Source organism: Chelon labrosus (assembly GCF_963514085.1).
Source record: "Chelon labrosus genome assembly, chromosome: 14".
NCBI classification, from domain to species: domain Eukaryota; kingdom Metazoa; phylum Chordata; class Actinopteri; order Mugiliformes; family Mugilidae; genus Chelon; species Chelon labrosus.
The window spans coordinates 27,401,748-27,419,901 of record NC_140347.1 but is presented as its reverse complement, the minus strand read 5'-3'; the positions used below and the strand labels follow the sequence as shown (position 1 = coordinate 27,419,901).

Genomic DNA, 18,154 nt, shown 5'->3' with positions numbered 1-18,154 from the left:
TTGTAGTCCAATTGACTGTGAATGGAGCAGAACATGTGATTTCCTCAAGCCAGCCTCTTCATGTATTCAAGAGCTTGATGATGCATTCGGTGGCGTAACCCTCCCTGTATGAGTAGCACACTGGCAGAGCTGCTAACAGTTTTATTAGCTGAATCCGGAGAGAGAAGGAAGCATTTTTTGATGTCCTCCTACGTGAGGTTTAACTGTGTGGGGTTCTCATTGCCCTCCAGGAACCACAGTCTGGCTAATGTGTTGCTTTGTACTCCTACACAGAAAGAGATGGATTGTCTGTGTGTCTGTCAGCCACTGTGCTTGCAAACATGCACTTTCACACACATGCACACACACACACTCTGAGTGTGCCCGCATAAGCTGATGTCTCATTTTGTTGTTGGACTGAAATTTGTTGAGATACTGATATGAGAGAAATCTCCTTTGGCATCATGTTTTGACATCTAAGCTTGGCTCATTCAGTGTTATAACAATAGCCACAGTTATTACTGTACCAAAAAACAATGCATGGCATCAAGACAGCCTACAGCCATGCTAGTGTTAGGTGTTAGCTACAGTAAATGATAATATCAACATGCTAGCATACTGAGGTTTAATGTGTTCTGCATGTGTGGTATTTCTTTGAAGATCCTCAGTCATCTAGGTTTTGATATATCTAAAACAAAGCAACTGCTCTTTACGGTTCCTCAAAGGTGTTTCTCCACTCATCCTTGTGGAAGCCAGTGATTTACAAATAGCTTCAATACCTCAATATAGTCCAGTTGCAGTTATTTTAGCCTTGTGTTAGACATGTGTAATGTTTGTTATACTATCTTAGTGTGTTAGCATGCCAAGATTAGCTGCTTAGCGCCAAGCACAACTAAACCTGGTCAACAATGTCATCTTCCATTACTTCTGATTAGTAGCTAACCGTAGTATGCTAACATGCTAGACTCACAAAGTAAATGGACGAGATGTACCTTACGAAATGCTGATTAGCATTGTGAGCATGTAAGCATCCTCATGTTAGCGTGCCATTTTAGTTTAGTGGCGAGGTGGTTAGCACTGATGCCTCACAGCGAGAAGGTCCCGGGTTCCAATCCATGGGCCGACTGGGCCTTTCTGTGTGGAGTTTGCATGTTCTCCCTGTTTCTGCGTGGGTTCTCTCCGGGTCCCCCGGTTTCCTCCCGCTGTCCACATTGGCCATAGGTGTGAATGTGAATGTGAGTGGTTGTCTGTCTCTCTGTGTTAGCCTGACCTGTCTTGCCCGATGACAGCTGGGATAGGCTCCAGCAGACCCCGCGACCCTTCACAGGAACGAGCAGTTACAGAAGATGAATGAATGAATGAATGAAGTATGCTGTATATATTAAATCCAAGTCTTCCATCTATTAGATTTGTCTATTAGTAGTCCACCTCAGGTACCTCGGTCTTCTGCTATTTTCTAGTAATTTTTTTGCAACTGATATTATCCTAAGCATTTGTTTGTCTCTAGAGCTTGCAAGGTTGATTTTCAGTTCCCCAAAGTATAATACCTCTATCGTAAAAGGGATTTAAAACACCTGTTTTCGTCTATGGACACCTGCTAGCACGGTGCAGAGTTGTAGGCTCTTTATGATTTAATTGAGCTTTGTGTGATTTTAAATTCCCGATATCTGTCCCCTGATCCCGCCTTTGGGGTTTATTCTCCTTCTGCCCATTTGATATTCATTCTTCAATTATCCCCAAATGTGTCACCCCCCTCAGCCATTCTCCTTATCCCTCTGTAGCAGACCCAATTCAGGCTGTGTCACGTCGCACATTGCTACACAGATTGAAATCTGCATATTCGAGCTGTTCCTATTCAGTCTTTGAGTATTCTGTGTGCGCACTCAGGGTTTCCCGAGTGCCATAGCTTGTGCATAGGTTTATTCAAAACCTTCACTGTCCTTCAGAGCGAAGGAGAGCAGGGCTGTTGACTATTCTCCAGTCATTGGTTTTTGCATATGTTATTTAAATACCACATAGTATGAATTTAGGTATTAACCATACCCATTAAGGTATGGCTAAATACAACATAGCATGAAGTTTAAATTAGTAATATGCTCTTGTGATGGATGATTGGATAAGAATCATCCGTCTCCCCCATACTCTTCCTGATTGACTGGACCATGCGCAAGACCACCTCAGGCAAGCCCAGAGGCAACCAGTGGACTCTTCACCCAGCTAGAAGATCTTGATTATGCTGATGACCTTGCTGTTCTTTCCACCAATCACACACACCTACAAGAAAAGACTGACAGGACTGACAGATTTGCACAACAGATTGGTCTGAACATGAACACCTCCAAAACCCAAGTGATGTGCATAAACTCAACATGGCAGATGAAGTGATGCATCCATCATGCCTAGTGCCTGCTGCACTGCTGCCCCCTATGATCTGGGGATGCTGCAGTTGCTCAGGTCTAGGTTCAGCAACATTATGTGCCCAAAGAATGAGTTCAGCTGACTACCTGAATATACTGAATGACCAGGTTATTTTATCAGTGGATGTTTTCTTCCCTGATGGCATGGACATATTCCAAGATGCCAGGATTCATGGGGCTTGTGAAAGAGTGGTTCAGGGAGCATGAGACATCATTTTCACACATGGATTGGCCACCACAGAGTCCATTGAGAATCTTTGGGATGTGCTGGAGAAGGCTTTGTGCAGTGGTCAGACTCTCCCATCATCAAGATCTTGGTGAAAAATGAATGCAACACTGGATGGAAATAAATCTGGTTATAAATCAGTTTATTGAAACAATGCCACAGTGAATGCGTGCTGTAATCAAATCTAAAGGCGGTCCTAAAGGCCAGTGGTGACAGCGATGTTTGTCACTGAATATGAAAGTAGCCAATTGTATTGAATTGTCTGACCCTTACCTAGAGTTCTATTTTCTTTATTTGTCAGTGGTTAACTGATGAAGTTTTTCTTCCTTTCATTTCTGATCAGATATCATGAAACATTTGTCTGCATCCAATTCAAATGAATGGGATTCACCACTCGTGAATGTTTATTGTACTGTTTTTGTTCATCTCATAGATTGACAACGAGGAATATGGTGAAGCCTTGTCTCTTGCCCAAGCATACAACCTGGACTCTGACCTGGTCTACCAGAGACAGTGGAGGAAGAGTACTGTCAGCATCGCCTCAATACAAGATTATCTGGTAAGAGAAGAAAGAACTGAGAGAGCTAGATGAGGAGGAAATGAGAAGGAGAGATTGTTGAGATGGAGCAGGACAACGAATTGTATCCGAGTTTTTGGTGTCTATCGCAGTATATTAGATGTCTGGTGAGGAATATACAGTATAATGCGCGAGGGTGAGTGGGAGAAGCACACGCTCAAGTGTAGCACAAACCCCTTACTCTATTTCACGCATCATTTTTACCAATTTTTGCAAATTTTCACACCCTCCCTCCTAATTCTGTATTCATTTTTCCCATCATTTCTTCTGCCCCTCCGCCCTCTCCGAATCCTTCCATTGCCTGCATCCCACACAGAGCAAGATCCGCAAGCGCTTATGGGTGCTGCACGAGTGCGTGGAGCGTGTACCCGAGAACGTCGATGCAGCCAAAGAGCTGCTGATGTACGGTCTGAAGGGAACCGACCTTGAGGCCCTGATAGCCATAGGAAACAGAGAAGATGAGGGGAGGTACAACATCTACGAGCACACACCACGATCTATCATCTTCTTCTCTCTGCTAGCCAGGGACTTACAATGCCTGCCTACCTTTTGATTGGCATGTCTCAGGTTTATCATGCCCGGCGACGTTGACCTCGATGACCTTCCCTATGAGGACATCCTGTCACGTGACGAGGAGCTGGAGATGAAGCAGGAGAGGGAGAAAAGGAAGCAACAAGAGCTGCTGGCCAAGATTGACTTCAGCAGGTATACAGCCGGTCACACTGTCGGTTTGTCAGCCCTGTTATTGAACACATTTGAAAATGAGATTGTAAAGGCAGGCAGAGAGGCTGGTTGTGATCTGAATTCATGGAGAGGAGTTATTTGAACAGAAATCCTAATGTGGCGTACCCACAGGAAGAGAATAGCAGTGATGTGACCACAACAGGTCGCACAAAGTGACTGGGTACCAAATTGAACTAATCTCGACTTTGAAGCGATGACCAATGGGAGCGATGGCTGACTGAAAGGTGACGCAAGCAGAGTTCCCCAAACATTTGCCACAAGGACACACCATCCACGAATTTGATTTTTGGCGCCAAATTCGCCATGCTCATAGTGGGATTAGAGCATTAAATGAAACCAAATGGAGCGGCGGTGTTGGCGATGGTATTTTAAAATAGAGACCAGGGACTACAAGAAGAGCGACCATGTAGTGGTAAACATTTACAGTTGTAACACTTGGAAACCTTTGGAGTGGTAAACATGTGGAAGTGTTCCCTAGGTGACCAGAGCACCTAAAGTAAATTAGCAACCCACTGTTAACTACAAAGGAATGGGCGATGAATGAATTGGACTATATGTGGATGGGGATTAAGGCAACTGGTTAGAGATCCCATTGTAGCTGAAGAACCCAGGCTTACATGGCATGCAGATTCTCTCTTTTAGTGTCCTTGTAACTTGTTACTCCATTTTACTATGCTTCATATGTTTTATTAAACCTAGATGACAATGGAATGAAACACCCAAATCCAGCTTCTAAATCTCCGAAGCATCTTTTGGTTGGATGGAAAATTCCCACCAAGGGGGAACCTGATGCTGACCTGTGTGAGCCGCCCTCTCGGCAGGTTGCCACCTTCAGTTCAGAAAGATTAAATTAAGCCATTATTTTTCACGCCATCAGCCGACATAGTGATTGCACTGTTTTTGTGGTGGAGGTGTTTAAGGAAACCAGGAGGGAATGAGAGAAAGGGCTGCCAACTTTAACACTGATTGTTTGATTAGGTCGCGCACCACGGAGAAGATCATAAAAGGCAGGGACGTTAATGAGGATGAGGGGGAGAGGGAGACGGAGGAAAAGCACTGGTGGAGATTAGTGGGTAATCTGCTGGAGGTAATTTATGCCTTTGTTGTCAAGTGCCAAGGGAAAGACTAATGAAAAACCCTTTAGTGATCACTAATCACCTCTCATACTCACATGCATACGAATTCACATGCCCATGCATCATGAAACAGCCGTAAGCCTTCTGTGAGTTCATGCACATTACACACATCTGTTAAAAAGACTAAATGTAAACACCAGGAAATATGCATACAGTGGCGTGAGCGATGCACATTTAAAATGCACATTCAAACTCTGTTTTTGCAAGTAAGCGTTGTGCATACAGGTTTTTTTTTTTTTTTTTTCAGCACCTAGGTTTTGCTGCCTCTTTTGTTCTTGTAACTAGTGAGCCTCCACTCTGCAATAGTTGCCCTTGAGTTTGCCGTTTAGTTGTTTGTCCCTCTGCCCCTTTGATTTTCCTTCGGTGCTGCTCATTGTGTAATAAAACTGTTGATCTTTATTGCAGGCCGGTAGTCCATTGTAGATAAAGTGAAGATGGAGGATAAGCAAAGGATATAAGAAGGGGTGAAAAATCGATAATTTACAGACATTAAAAAAACCATTAGCATTAAATCCTTACTGAATTAACTTCTTTAAATATGTCTATTTTTCTCCTTTATCTGTCTTTGAGTTGGGCAGCGTACACACGTGCCCCCAAAATGAGTGTGCCTGTGTGTGTGCGTGCATGCGTTTGGGTGCCCTCGCTAATGGATCGAACCATGTTGCCTTGAGGCCTGCGGCAGAGGCCTGAGACAGATAATAATTCTCTTAATTTCTTTTTAACTACACCACCATTACAGGAATGGCTTGGTATCGATCACGGCTGCTCTGAGAGCGTATGCGCGCTCTCACTGTGTGTGTGTGTGTGTGCGAGTGTGATGCTCTTGTGTGTAGATAAGGACTGTCTTTAACTACCGACTGTCACACAGAGTGCATCTTTCATCCCGCCACATGTTTTGTGGTTGGGTGCGTGTGTGTGCTCTTCAAAGACTAGATCAGCCGAGTCTTTTTTTTTTTCCCCAATCGCAAGTCTGCATAATGAAATAAAATGCGATTATTCTCAACTTCAGGGTTGAAAAATACACAAAGTGTCTTCAGAAGTGATTCTTTAAAGCTAGTGAGTGACGGCTCTGTCTAGGAATTAATCGCCTTTTCTATAATCAGAGCCAAACTTGCTCAGTCTCTTTTTGCTGTCCTTTATAAGATATTAATATTTGTTTATTTCCCTCTCGGCATTCTCAGGTTCAGTTTAAAGCCCCACTAAAATGATGAACTGTTTTTACTAGCTGTCGCGTTCAGCTATCCTGAAATACAACTTTCCACAGAGCTTTATTATTGCTTTTTTTCTTCCCTGTCATGCACCTGCTCAGTGTTGTTTTAACTCTGCTTTTTTTTTTTTTCCTACAAGCAGACGTTTTAATTATTTAGCCTCTTTCTCATCAGCCTGTTTGTATGATAATAAGTATAATTCAGACGCTGCTGCGGGCTGTTATAACGACTGCTCTGACTTTCCGCATTCGACAACAAAATGGACAATACTGCAGTTGTAGTGTGTTTGTGTTTGTGCGTGTGTGTGTGTGTGTGTGTGTGAGAGAGAGACAGAGATGGAGAGAGTGTGAACATGAGTGTGCGGTCTGCTGCAGGGTGTTTATGCCCTTATCTGATCAGATTCAGGCGTCAGTCAGAAGTCTAATTTTCTCATTTGCTCAAGCATTGGAGCTATATGTGTGTGTGTGTGTGTGTGTGTGTGGGTGTGGGTGTGTATGTGGGGGTGTGTGTTTTATGTTTTTACATTAGCATCTGTAACCATTTGCAACATTAGGAAACACAGTTGTAGTTGTGCACATTACACCGTAATTGCTCAATCTCCATTCAGATGTGTTTTGCTTTTCTTTCTTTTTTTTTCCCCATTCTACACCTCCCTTTCTTAACCACGTTTCCCCTTGAGCCACCGTTCCTTGTAAGAACAGTTCAGGAAACAAATATAACCCCTTTCAAAGGCACCTGCTCTCTGCTGCCCTTTTCGGTGTACCGCCAGCTCGCCCATTTGTATGTGTACAGTGTTTATGCTGCACCTCAGTGGAACACAGCATTAAGATTAGAAGTTTAGACGCAAGAGATGTGGACCTCAATTGAAGATTCAGCCACGTTTAAGCCGCGTTGGTGGCAGATAGCACAATACCACGCTACCACGCTCAGTGAATTGTACTGAGGAAACAGTACAATTTGCTCGGTGTCACTGATTAACCGGCTACAGTGTTCGATGCATCAGCGTAGTTCATGAAATTAATACATTTTGGTCAAACATACATTTTAATATTAAAAAAAGTATCTACACTTATGACTGCAGCTGTGTTAGTTACCAGGCCAAACATTCATTCATTCATTCATTCATCTTCTGTAACCACTTCGAGGGGGGCTGGAGCCTATCCCAGCTGTCATCAGGCGTGAGGCGGGGTACACCCTGGACAGGTCTCCAGTCTATCGCGGGGCTAACACAGAGAGACAGACAACCGTTCACACTCACCAGTTAACCTAATGACCATGTTTTTGGAAGGTGGGAGGAAGCTGGAGTACCTGGAGAGAACCCACGCAGACACAGGGAGAACATGCAAACTCCACACAGAAAGGCCCTGGTCAAGTCTAGCAAAACCCTTTACATTACATCAGCTGTCGCTCCAGTTGGTCTTCACCTCTGTTGCCTCGCCTCTAAATTGAGATTAGTTCAACTTGGTAGTTGCCCACTTCATGTCGGCAAAAAATGTGAAGCTGGTGGCGACCAAGGAACACTCAAGAGGATCCTCTGTATCTTATGTGGAATATATTACGTCCTGGCTAGCATAACTGAGTACACTTACAGTTTCTATATTTAATTTAATAAACAGCCTTGGAGTAAATGAAGAGGATTTAGCCACCATTCAAACCTCAAACGGACAACAGATGGGTAAAATAGCTTCTAATGTTTCGTCTCCTGCCCTCCCTTGCCCCTCGCCTCCTTCCTGAAGGAGCAGAGCAAGGCAATAATTACCACCAGTACGAGTACTAAGCCGGCACTCTTTGATGTGCCAGAGAGTGTGTGTTGAGCCAGTGTTAATCTCTGCGAGTCTGTGTAGTGGAGCCCCGATAAGGCCTGATAGGGCGCTCTGTAATGAGGGATTAGGGATTAAGACAGCAGCAGAGAGGTCAGATCCCTTGTGGTCACACCGCAGTTGATCCGGGGCAAGTTTTAAAGGGGGTCCAGACACCGCTTCACCTGGTCGGGCTGCTTTCTTGTGGAGTGGGCTTGGAGGGTTTGCGAGCATGTGGTGAAAAATACCATATTTGACACCATGTGTGAACTGAGGGGGCGTACCTGACCGCTCGCAGCAGTTTTCAGCTGTGTGGTTTCTTTCTCTTGGGGCGTACCTTGAGTGATTGAATTGTTGGTAGATGCTATATAGCCTAGTGCCTTGGTGTTTCTGGTCACCCGGTGTATTTATGGTCGTGATTAAATGACATTGAAAATGGATTTGATTCCCACAGGACAATCACTCACCTCATTGACAGCTAGCATCCTATACATAACACCTGAATGGTTCTTGTGGTCATAAGGCGCTGATTTGTTGCCCTTAGAAAATGATTAGGTTTAGAGGGCACTGTGTGGTATTGTAGTCACCAGTCCCAGGCATTAATATATAGGTCCCCGTGGGTTTGCCGTGTAGGGTCAATTTACAGTTAATTTAAAGCTGGAGTGTGTGTTAGCAGAGTGTACGGGCCCAGCTTGTCACTTGATTTGTCCGCGGTTCATTTCAGTGGACAAGGTCAGGTTTTTTGATTGAAGGGCTTGTTTTAATTGTGTTTACGTGCTTGTGGCGGCGTGCCGCTGATTTGCGTGTATGTATGTATGTATGTGCACATTTAGGCTGACCCTGGAGCAGAAGGAACTGTGTCGAAGCCGACTGAAACTGCTCTCCTACCTGGACCGGCTGGCAACATATGAGGTAACAACACACACTGATTCTGTCCAAATGCAAACTACAACACTCACTCAGAGATATTAGTATAGGTATATTGGTATATACTGGTATTGATAGAGGTAACATTTTAAAATGTTTGACCAAAGGCTGGCTACTGGTTGAAAATGGTTGGTATTGTGAGACCTTTCGCAGCCAGATAGTTAACTACTGCTTAGAAATACTAAATTAAGGCATTATTATTTCAGATATCCACCAAAATAATGATTTCAGTGTAGTTGTGGTGAAGGTATTGAAGGTGTAGACAAGGAAACCAGCAGTGAACGGGAGCAAGGGCTGCCAACTTTATCACTGATTGTTTGATTAGGTCACACACCAGAGGCTGGCAGAGTAACAACACTCACTCAGCCCTTGGAAATGCTGGACAGAATTACTGTACAACCTGAAGACATATTTAGATATTGATCAATCCCTAATGCACTGTTAAAAATTCTCATCACTGCCCCTTAGAGCCAAGGGTGATATTTTCAAATGGCTGAGCGAGTGTCCAAAGATTCCATTTGTAATTATAAAACAGTAAGAGCATTGTATTCAGTAATCAGTTTAGCCAAAAACAAAGTGATTGATTGATTTGAAGTGTCTGGCCTCAACTGCACTGTAATTACATGTAATGAAGCTCAAATGAGGAAAATCATGCATATCCTCCTTGTTCCAAATCCAAACGAGAATTTAAAAAGAAAAAAAAAAACACAGTGGTTCTTTGTCATCATTACTGAAAACAACCGCTAATACTGTGTTGTTCCCGCTTGGAGACTGCAGACTCTGTGGAGTCTGAATGGATGTTTTCCAGTCACGTCTCATTTTGAAAATTAAACTCCTGAGATTTGGGCCTGCTTCTGTGAAACTTCAGAGGAAAAGAAGACGCATTCAGAGTACTATTAATTACTATTAACCGTGATAACATAATGCATCTCATATTTGTGTGTAATTGTTTATCTAAGACACTTTAATGTTTTTGTTGAACGTTCTTTAATGCTTAGTTGTTTTCCCCATGGCAAACTAATGCATTCTCCTTTCATATCCCATCTGCCATCTATTGATAGTCTTTCTTAACCCCACTAATCTCCTTAAAAATATTGAAAAGTGGTTAGAGATATGAATGTTCTACCTAGTTGAGAGGTAAATCTACCCTGAAATACGGTTGCACTAAACTACTAATATATGCACTTCGATGCAGCATAGATAGATACATGCTTAAAGTGGAACTTTGACATTTGCAACTACTTAAAACTCCGGATTTCCGATTTACAGTGAGTAATGTTAACATGCGCAGCCGTTTTCATTGGCAATAAATCACAGATGAAAAGGGCCTTGCTTTCTCCCTGTGCTTGAAAGGACAGATGAGATTTTGCCCTGCTAGATATTCAACTCAGAGGGAATGACGTCTCTCTTTCTATTCGGACATTGTCATGGTAACTGCAGTACTCGTCAGGTTCCTCTTGCCCCAATCCATTTTCTCTGGCTGTCTATGAATATGATATTAGGGTTTTTATCATCCCGACTTGGGCTGGCTCTGTCTGCATACGGCCCATTCAAAGGCCATCCATCAGACACACACAGCCTCACACGCTCCTCAGCTCAAAGACACACACATACACAGCCTGGCATAGAAGATGCTACAGTGATTTCATACCCACATATACACATAAATCCCTCTAGCCAAAGGCCAGGACAACAAATGTTCCTTCCCGACATATGCTCACACGCACGCACACATACACTCGGAGCTTCCTCAGATGGTTCTAACTAAAAGGACGTGACAGCTAGAAAGTTAAATAGCATCTCTGCTGACTTCGCTCTAGGCCATTAATTTGCAGTCACATCTCCTCTCACATCTTTAGTTTGAACTTCTACCTTCTCACAACATTTATTCTGCAAAGATAACTGTCTGCTTCACAATTTTCTCTTCATGAACTGCAGTTGTATTCCGTCATTCTCACTTCCGTCTCTCTCTTGCTTGATATGTTCCAGGAGATACTTGGCGGCCCTCATGCAGCAGAGCAGAAATATGATGCGGAGTTCTTCAAGAAGTTCCGAAGCCAAAATATTGTTTTGTCAGCACGAAACTACGCCAGGGTAACATCAGCCTCTCACTTCCTGCAAAGTCTCTTGCTAATTATCTCGTTGTATATGTTCATGTCAGATGCATCCATTTCCTTTTCCTTTGTAATATGCATATAATTATATACTCCATTTTCAATATCCAGGTCATGGTATAACTAAAAAAGTGACTTTGTTTTTTTTAGATTTCAAATTCCCGCCTGTTTTTAACTGCATGTCTCACAATGCAATGCTTTGTGTCAAATGACCAAGGTCGTGTTGTCAGCCTGTCATTTTGTTAGATAATATGATCACACAAGGGGTCTTTTGTGTTCCTATTTGTGCCTCTGGAATTTAAAATCAATTGAACAATAGTTGTTAAGGTGTTTGTTGGCCTGCAGGAGAGCAACGTGCAAGCCCTTGACATCCTGTTCACGTACCACGGAGCAGAACTCCTCCAGCACCGGCTAGCTATCCTTTACAACTTCCCAGAAACCACCTCTCCACACGAGTACACCATCTTGCTGCCGGAGGCCTGGTAAGACACACACAAAGACACTAAAGTGTAAAAATAAGAACTTGAAATGAGGCAAGCAGATGTGTTGTATCATTTTACAGTGTCTTGTAAAGAAAAGTGAACAGTGTTTTGCGACAAAAGGGGCAAACTGAGGGATTGCGGTTCAATTATATTGTCTCTGTTAAGACGGGTAAGAGCAGAAAATGTTTAGAATGGGTGTTGGTCTGAATGTAGATCTCTAATGTAGTCAGCATGATGGCTGTTCCAGGTGGCTAGTCTCTGTGATTAGTTTTGCTGAGACTCAGAGACAGGTGATGGGGATTGCTTACAGGGGCTGGATAGCATCGACCATAGAGTGAATAGAGAGGTTGAATGTACATTTTAAACTACTTATTAAACATTGCTTGTTATAGGACAGGATCAGATGTTCTACCTTGTGCCTCCTTAAGGCTCATTAGGGTACTGTGGGGCATAGACGCTGGGGAGGTGCACCTCAGACTACCGCTTTGGGGTCTGCGCAAGGTCTGCATATGCTCTGCACTGTTGCCATAGCTACGCTGCCAAATTGACGCAGAAGCCTAAACCGCCTATTAGACTGAACTACTGCTTAATTCTTATTTATGATAGCATTCTCAATCTTCTTGCATTTTACCTGCTAATTTATATCCTGCAAAAAAGTAGAAGTTATTGTCTTTGCTCCGACATTAGACTAGATTTATGGTGTAAGCGTGGCTGTAGCCAAATGTGCACTTCCAGCTAACGCGCACCTCATCCTGACGCGCTTTTGCCTCATTTATAACTACAGGCCGCGGTGACGCAGATGACCACAACTGTGGTGGTCAGAAATGCATTTTCTCATTCACACTCTGTGGTCAGGCAAGCACAGACTTGCTACTTCTGCCTATGCACCATCTACTCAGGCGTCTTTCCTCCAATTTCCATTTACAGAATGATGCTGGCTCACTGCACACAAGTTTAAATACTGAGGCCACATCCGTAGGCTATAGAGTACGCATCAATCCATCGCGGGAGTATAAACCAAGCTTAAGAAATACATTTTTTTTTTTTTAATAACAATAAAAGTCTAATACTTGCAAGTGATGAGCCTCAGCCAGTGTAGGTGAGTGCTTCTTTCCAGGAATCGCTGCAGCAATACAGATTTTGAATATAGAAACGGTGTTGCAAAAATGCATGCATCACCACAGGGACACTGATGTCTGAGAGTCTGCAGTTACACCTTGCTGGAATACAAAAGTCACACATTCCTATACGGAAAACTGGAATTACAGCTTTGTTGGAGCGTGCACCTCAAGGTCATTATCACATCTTCTTGTTTTCACCTTCACACAGCCCGAATTACTTCATGCAAATATATATAAGCTAAATCTGACATTACAGACATGTATATGTATACATCAGTATAATGAAACCAGACGTGCTTACTTGTTACTTGTTACGAATAAATGTATACCTATATAGTGTGTCTATGTACAATATGCAATCTAAATGAATCAGTTGATTCATTCACTTAGGGATTGGACGATTGCTGAAGGGATGGAAGATATATGAGAAGGAGATGATGGAGGACTGTTTCGGAGGGGAAGGAATCATTTCTCCCCCCTTTTATGGTTCACTAATAGAGGTGACAGACTGGATTTACTGATGAGTGCAGCCAGTCAACCAATGTGCCTTTTTTTATGCCGATGGCCCGAGGTGCTCTGTTTTCAGGTTGTACGTCCGTCCCATTCTTGTGAAATGGATATTTCTGGAACCGCTTGATTGAATTTGTTCAATCGAAAGTCCGCTTTGACAGGGATAAATTGATACCAAATGTCACCGTGACGTCACATCGGTCCTCCAGATATTGCTGGAATACTGGCACAGACTTAGACTCAAGGATCAACCGATTAGGCCTTAACACAAGCCTTGACTAAGCAGCTCAAATGCTAATTAATCAAATATTCAGACAAATATCTGAAACGTAATATTAATAATAACGTGAGTATGGTCCAATTGGAGTCCAGATCCGATATATATTCTTCCCCTGCTGATTCGTTTAAGCGTTAATCTAATGTAGTAAAAGTTTCTACAAGTACAGCGGAGTCTTGACCTTTCTTCAATCTAATGTAGGCCTATATGCTTGACATTTGAATAGCTCTGCAATCTATTGAGTAAAGAAATACTCCACTTCCAAGCCATTCTTTAAAGATTTTTTATGTATGTTCAAAACAACTAACAGCAAAGAAACTAAATGTTTGTTAGCTTGTATGTTTAAAATAAAACAGAGCAGGATGGTTTTAAATTTAAATATCTGTATGAATAGTTCTGTGGTGTATAGCTTAACTTGAACATTTGGTTTATGGTATACGTGAAACAAATACAAGAGATCGGGATTGGCTCACTTTGAAAAGGCTTGGATCCGGGTACTGATTGGGAAATTGTAACAATACAATGACCAGCAACTTGACTTGATGGAAGCATACAACTGTGAGTCAGCTGTGTATTGTCAAACAAGTCTAGTTGTTTCCTAGCCTGACGAGCCAGACCCACATTAAAAGTAGGGTCTGGGCACTCTCCATAGACAGGGCTCAACCGGAGGGGTGGGATAAACGGTTGTTTTTCAAACTCCCTCTCCACGCAATAGGATAGCGCTACAACCAATCAGAGCAACGAAGAAGGTGACGTAGTCAGAGCGACGGAAAAGAGAGTTCCTTTCTCAGAGAAAAGCTTAACTTCAAGTCTTTCAGAGTGGCGGCCAAAGCCGATTCGAAAGAAAGTTGTTCGCTAGCAGCAGCCATCGCTCTGGTAGTTCTAGCAGGATGGGGAATTCACGCGTAATTCACGGAACTTATAGAGAGCCGAAGTCCCGCCCCTTCCGATTGCCTCCATGGGACCTATCTTTCGAAAAAATATGAACGGCAGTCTATGGCGAAAGATAAATTATTTTCTGGTCCCGATCGACTTGTGCCTTGGATTATACATATGTTGTTTTTCAGAATAAAAAATGATTTTACATGTCAAGAATGTCACAGTTTGTCGCAAGATAGTTCACTAAAACGCTATGGAAAATACGTAATTAAACGAACTACAAGTCCAAGTCGCTTACCACTTATCCGCATGCTGGCGCGTACAGAACCGACCAAAACTCCCTTCGTATAACTACAGCTCTCGACATGACCCGATTTATAATGATTTTCACCTCGTTTGATGCTTCTGCCTTCGTCCTGGAAGAAGACGGTAAAGCTCAACAAGGAGACAGCCATAGTTCTCTCGCAGGTCAGTCGTCATCATGTTAAGCCCGCCCACCGACTCGTGATTGGTCCGGTACATCTTGGATTTTTCGAAATCTCAAGTCAACGGAGAGTAACTAGACTGACCCTGGAAGCAAATGTAATTTGCTGCCGCTAGGGGCAGTCTAGATTCTAGGCTAGTTGTTTCCTTTAATGTAATTAGAATTCTAGTTGCCTCCTCCCTCGTCCACCATTCACCTATTCTCTGTGCTCCTATTAAGGAAAGGGAAACCCATGTATATACTGGCAAAGTTGTCTAAAAGTGACCCATGAGCTTAAAAAAACAGACTGTATAGAAAGAACTGTTCTTATGGTTTCCACCTACACACACACACACACACACACACACACACACACACACACACACACACACACACACACACACACACACACACACACACACACACACTCCAGCACTGCTCCCTTTTATTAGCCATGTGAGTTTGTATGGAGGTCAGGCGGCTGTGGCTCTGCAGTGAGCATCCATCATGGCTCTGCCGCTGTGGGGCAGTTTCCTATTTTCCCCAGCTTGTGAGCACCAACTGCTGCTCCAACAGCGCTCGCTCCCACACTGCAGCAGACGGAACCAGCTCAAGCCATCTGTTTGGCGCTCTCTCACAATATATACCGAAGTCTTGCTTCAGTGGAAGGGGGGGGAAATATTCTCCTGTAATATTGATCAGGGCTGCGAGGGGACCTTGAGACTCGTAAAAGTGTGCAGAAAAATAGTCGTATTTTGTTGAAAACTTGGCCCTGCAGCTTGAATGGACCTACCCAGTGGAGACCAAAAATGAAGTTAAAACGGCAGCTTCAGGTTTGCCATGCATCTCCGTTTCTCTCTCGGTTCCCTGCCTCTCTGAAGCAGACCGGGGGTGCGGGCGTGGAATAATTCATTCCTCCCGTCGATATGTGAGCACTCACAGCAATATTTACTCTGCTCTCTAACTTGGCTGTCTTTAATGAGGAAAGAGGGCCAGGTAGTTAGGAGATGATGGTAAAACCACTTTACGTAAGACTTCTCGATCTCTGTGAGCCGACTTTTAAAATTGCAATCTTAATGGATGAACCTGTGCTTGGGTATAGATAAAAAAAAAAAATATGTATTTCTGCACGTTGGCATAAATCACATTTGCTTCTTATGGTTTTTTTTTTGTGATTGGATGGAATTTACGTCCGTGCTAAAAAAAATAAAAAAAAGCTGCTGCAGCGCCTGCACTCGGCCTTTAACTGCACCAAAGCCGTAGATGATTTGTTGCTTGTGCTATCTCCTTGAGTTTTACAGCCGCAGTACATATTTTTGTGTCCGCAGACAAATAGATAACGGAAAAAATAAATAAATAAATGCATTAATCCTAGATAAAACAGTGTCTGCTCACCCTGGTGTCTCAGTGGCGCAGGCATTCGCATACTTTTGGGTGTGTGTCTAAGTGTCTGAGTCTTGTCAGCGCTGACACGCGAGGTTACAGAGTCATTCTTCACTCTGGTTTCTTTTCTTGTGTGTTCCCTATTTATCTTCCTCAGACCTGTCACAGTCAAGGAGACCAGTAGGAAGTGAAGCTTAGTACCAGGCGTGCCGTTTTGGAAAATAAAAATCCTCACTATTTACAGCCGTGGCACGGCTCAGACTCTGTTTAGAAGTTCTTTGACTTGTTTATTGTCTTGAGTTTTCATGTCCTCTGATTGGAGGGTCAGAGAGCTGCTCTGTTTAAGCCAAGCCAGTGGTCCGTGTACATCTGTTGTGCGCTGCACAACCAAATCGGCCCTTTAACGTTTTGATAGCTGTGTTTTGAACTCACATTGGTGGAAGGAGGAGAGGCTGTTGATTTGGTTGCAGATCTTCTTAGAAAGTCGTTTTCACGGCGGACTTTGAAGGAAAAGCTGGATATTGTGAGAAAAGGATGTCTAATCTTGGAGCTAGCTAGGCTGACCCAGCCGGGGAAGACTTTCAGGACAGCGACTATGAGCGCTACTCTTGGTTGACTGACTCCGAGGAGAACTCAAATAATAAATTGTTTCTTAAGTTCTGGTGAACCTTTAATGTATATTTTTTGTTGTTCTAAGTGAGTTTCTTGCTTTAGTTTAGACATTCATGTCGCTTTATGAGATACCCGTCTATGATGCAACGTCCTGTGTCATAACGTTCGTATTAAGAGGTGTTTTGAATAAGGTTGGAGGTCATTGAAGGCCCAGGTGGAAAATGTACGGCCCACCATTAGGTACAATTCTAGGCAGGTGGGTAGATGTGTCTTGGTTGATTCAGTGCTGTTTTAGAGATATCGGTTTTGTTCTAATATTTGTTCTTGTTTGTTGACCTCTCTGTCTCTTTCCTTCTGTCTTCTTTGTCTTTCTCCTTTTTATTTCCTTTTCCTCCGTAGTCTCGACGACAGAGGTGAGCTGGTGTTGATTCCGTGGGATGAGCAGAGGCACAGAGAGATGGACTGGTGTGAGGCAGAGGAGTGCAGGTAAACAGTTAGCATCCCTTTTTACTATAACCACACTGCATTATAGCACTGTACATAAAGCTTCATTACACCCAACGGTTCGGCAGTATTGACTTAATATATCCCAATAAACTCAACCCACAACAAAGCCTCTCAGTTTGTGGAATTGTTAACATTCATGCTCGGTACAGGCCAGATGCTTGTGCTGGCATCATTACGTGAAACAAAACATGACATCCTATTACCCAAATGTTAAACAGAGCCATAACAAACTAATACCACATCTTGTTGCTCTGCCAATTTGTGCCATTTGCCTGCTTCTGTTCGGAGGCCGGCTTCATTTACAATTTTATTAAGCAAGCTCTCTTTTTTTGTTTATTTATTTATATATTTTTTATTGCTCTTTGTTGTAGAGACATAATATCATTCGGATAGTGTGTTGTACTTGGCCAGGAATTACAGGGTGAAATTGTGATAATGGGATTGGAGCTGCAGTGATTCCAGCAAGGTTTAGGACCTTGTTTTTTGTTTAGTTTTTTTTTTTTTTCCCCCAATGCATCTCCATGCTATTTGCTCATTGTTCCTATTTTCTTTTGTTTATGTTCCTCTACTTATCTCTCTTTCTGCTCCTGGTTCTTCTTACATATTACAATTTATTCCTCATTTTTGTTATTCTCATCAAAACCAATGAAAAGAATGAAGCCAGCAGTGTGTTTAACTGTCTTTAAGCATCAGTATTCAAACATCTCTTCCCCCTCAATCTTAAGAATTTAAAAACCGTCTACTGATTTCTTACTCTCATTAAGAAAAGACTAAGTAATTCCATAAGGCAGCA

General features: G+C 42.9%; 1 protein-coding gene across 2 annotated transcripts in view; it reads left to right on the top strand.

Annotated features, from left to right (window-relative positions):
- The window catches only part of nbas (NBAS subunit of NRZ tethering complex), a 172,049-nt gene that overhangs the window by 23,948 nt on the left and 129,947 nt on the right, over positions 1-18,154 (top strand). For both annotated transcript variants that reach the window (XM_084560840.1, XM_084560841.1), the window contains exons 16-22: positions 3,056-3,181; positions 3,516-3,667; positions 3,767-3,904; positions 8,920-8,998; positions 11,003-11,107; positions 11,473-11,609; positions 17,254-17,340. In XM_084560840.1, the coding sequence (XP_084416966.1) occupies positions 3,056-3,181; positions 3,516-3,667; positions 3,767-3,904; positions 8,920-8,998; positions 11,003-11,107; positions 11,473-11,609; positions 17,254-17,340 (824 nt within the window). The remainder of the gene's footprint in view (positions 1-3,055; positions 3,182-3,515; positions 3,668-3,766; positions 3,905-8,919; positions 8,999-11,002; positions 11,108-11,472; positions 11,610-17,253; positions 17,341-18,154) is intronic.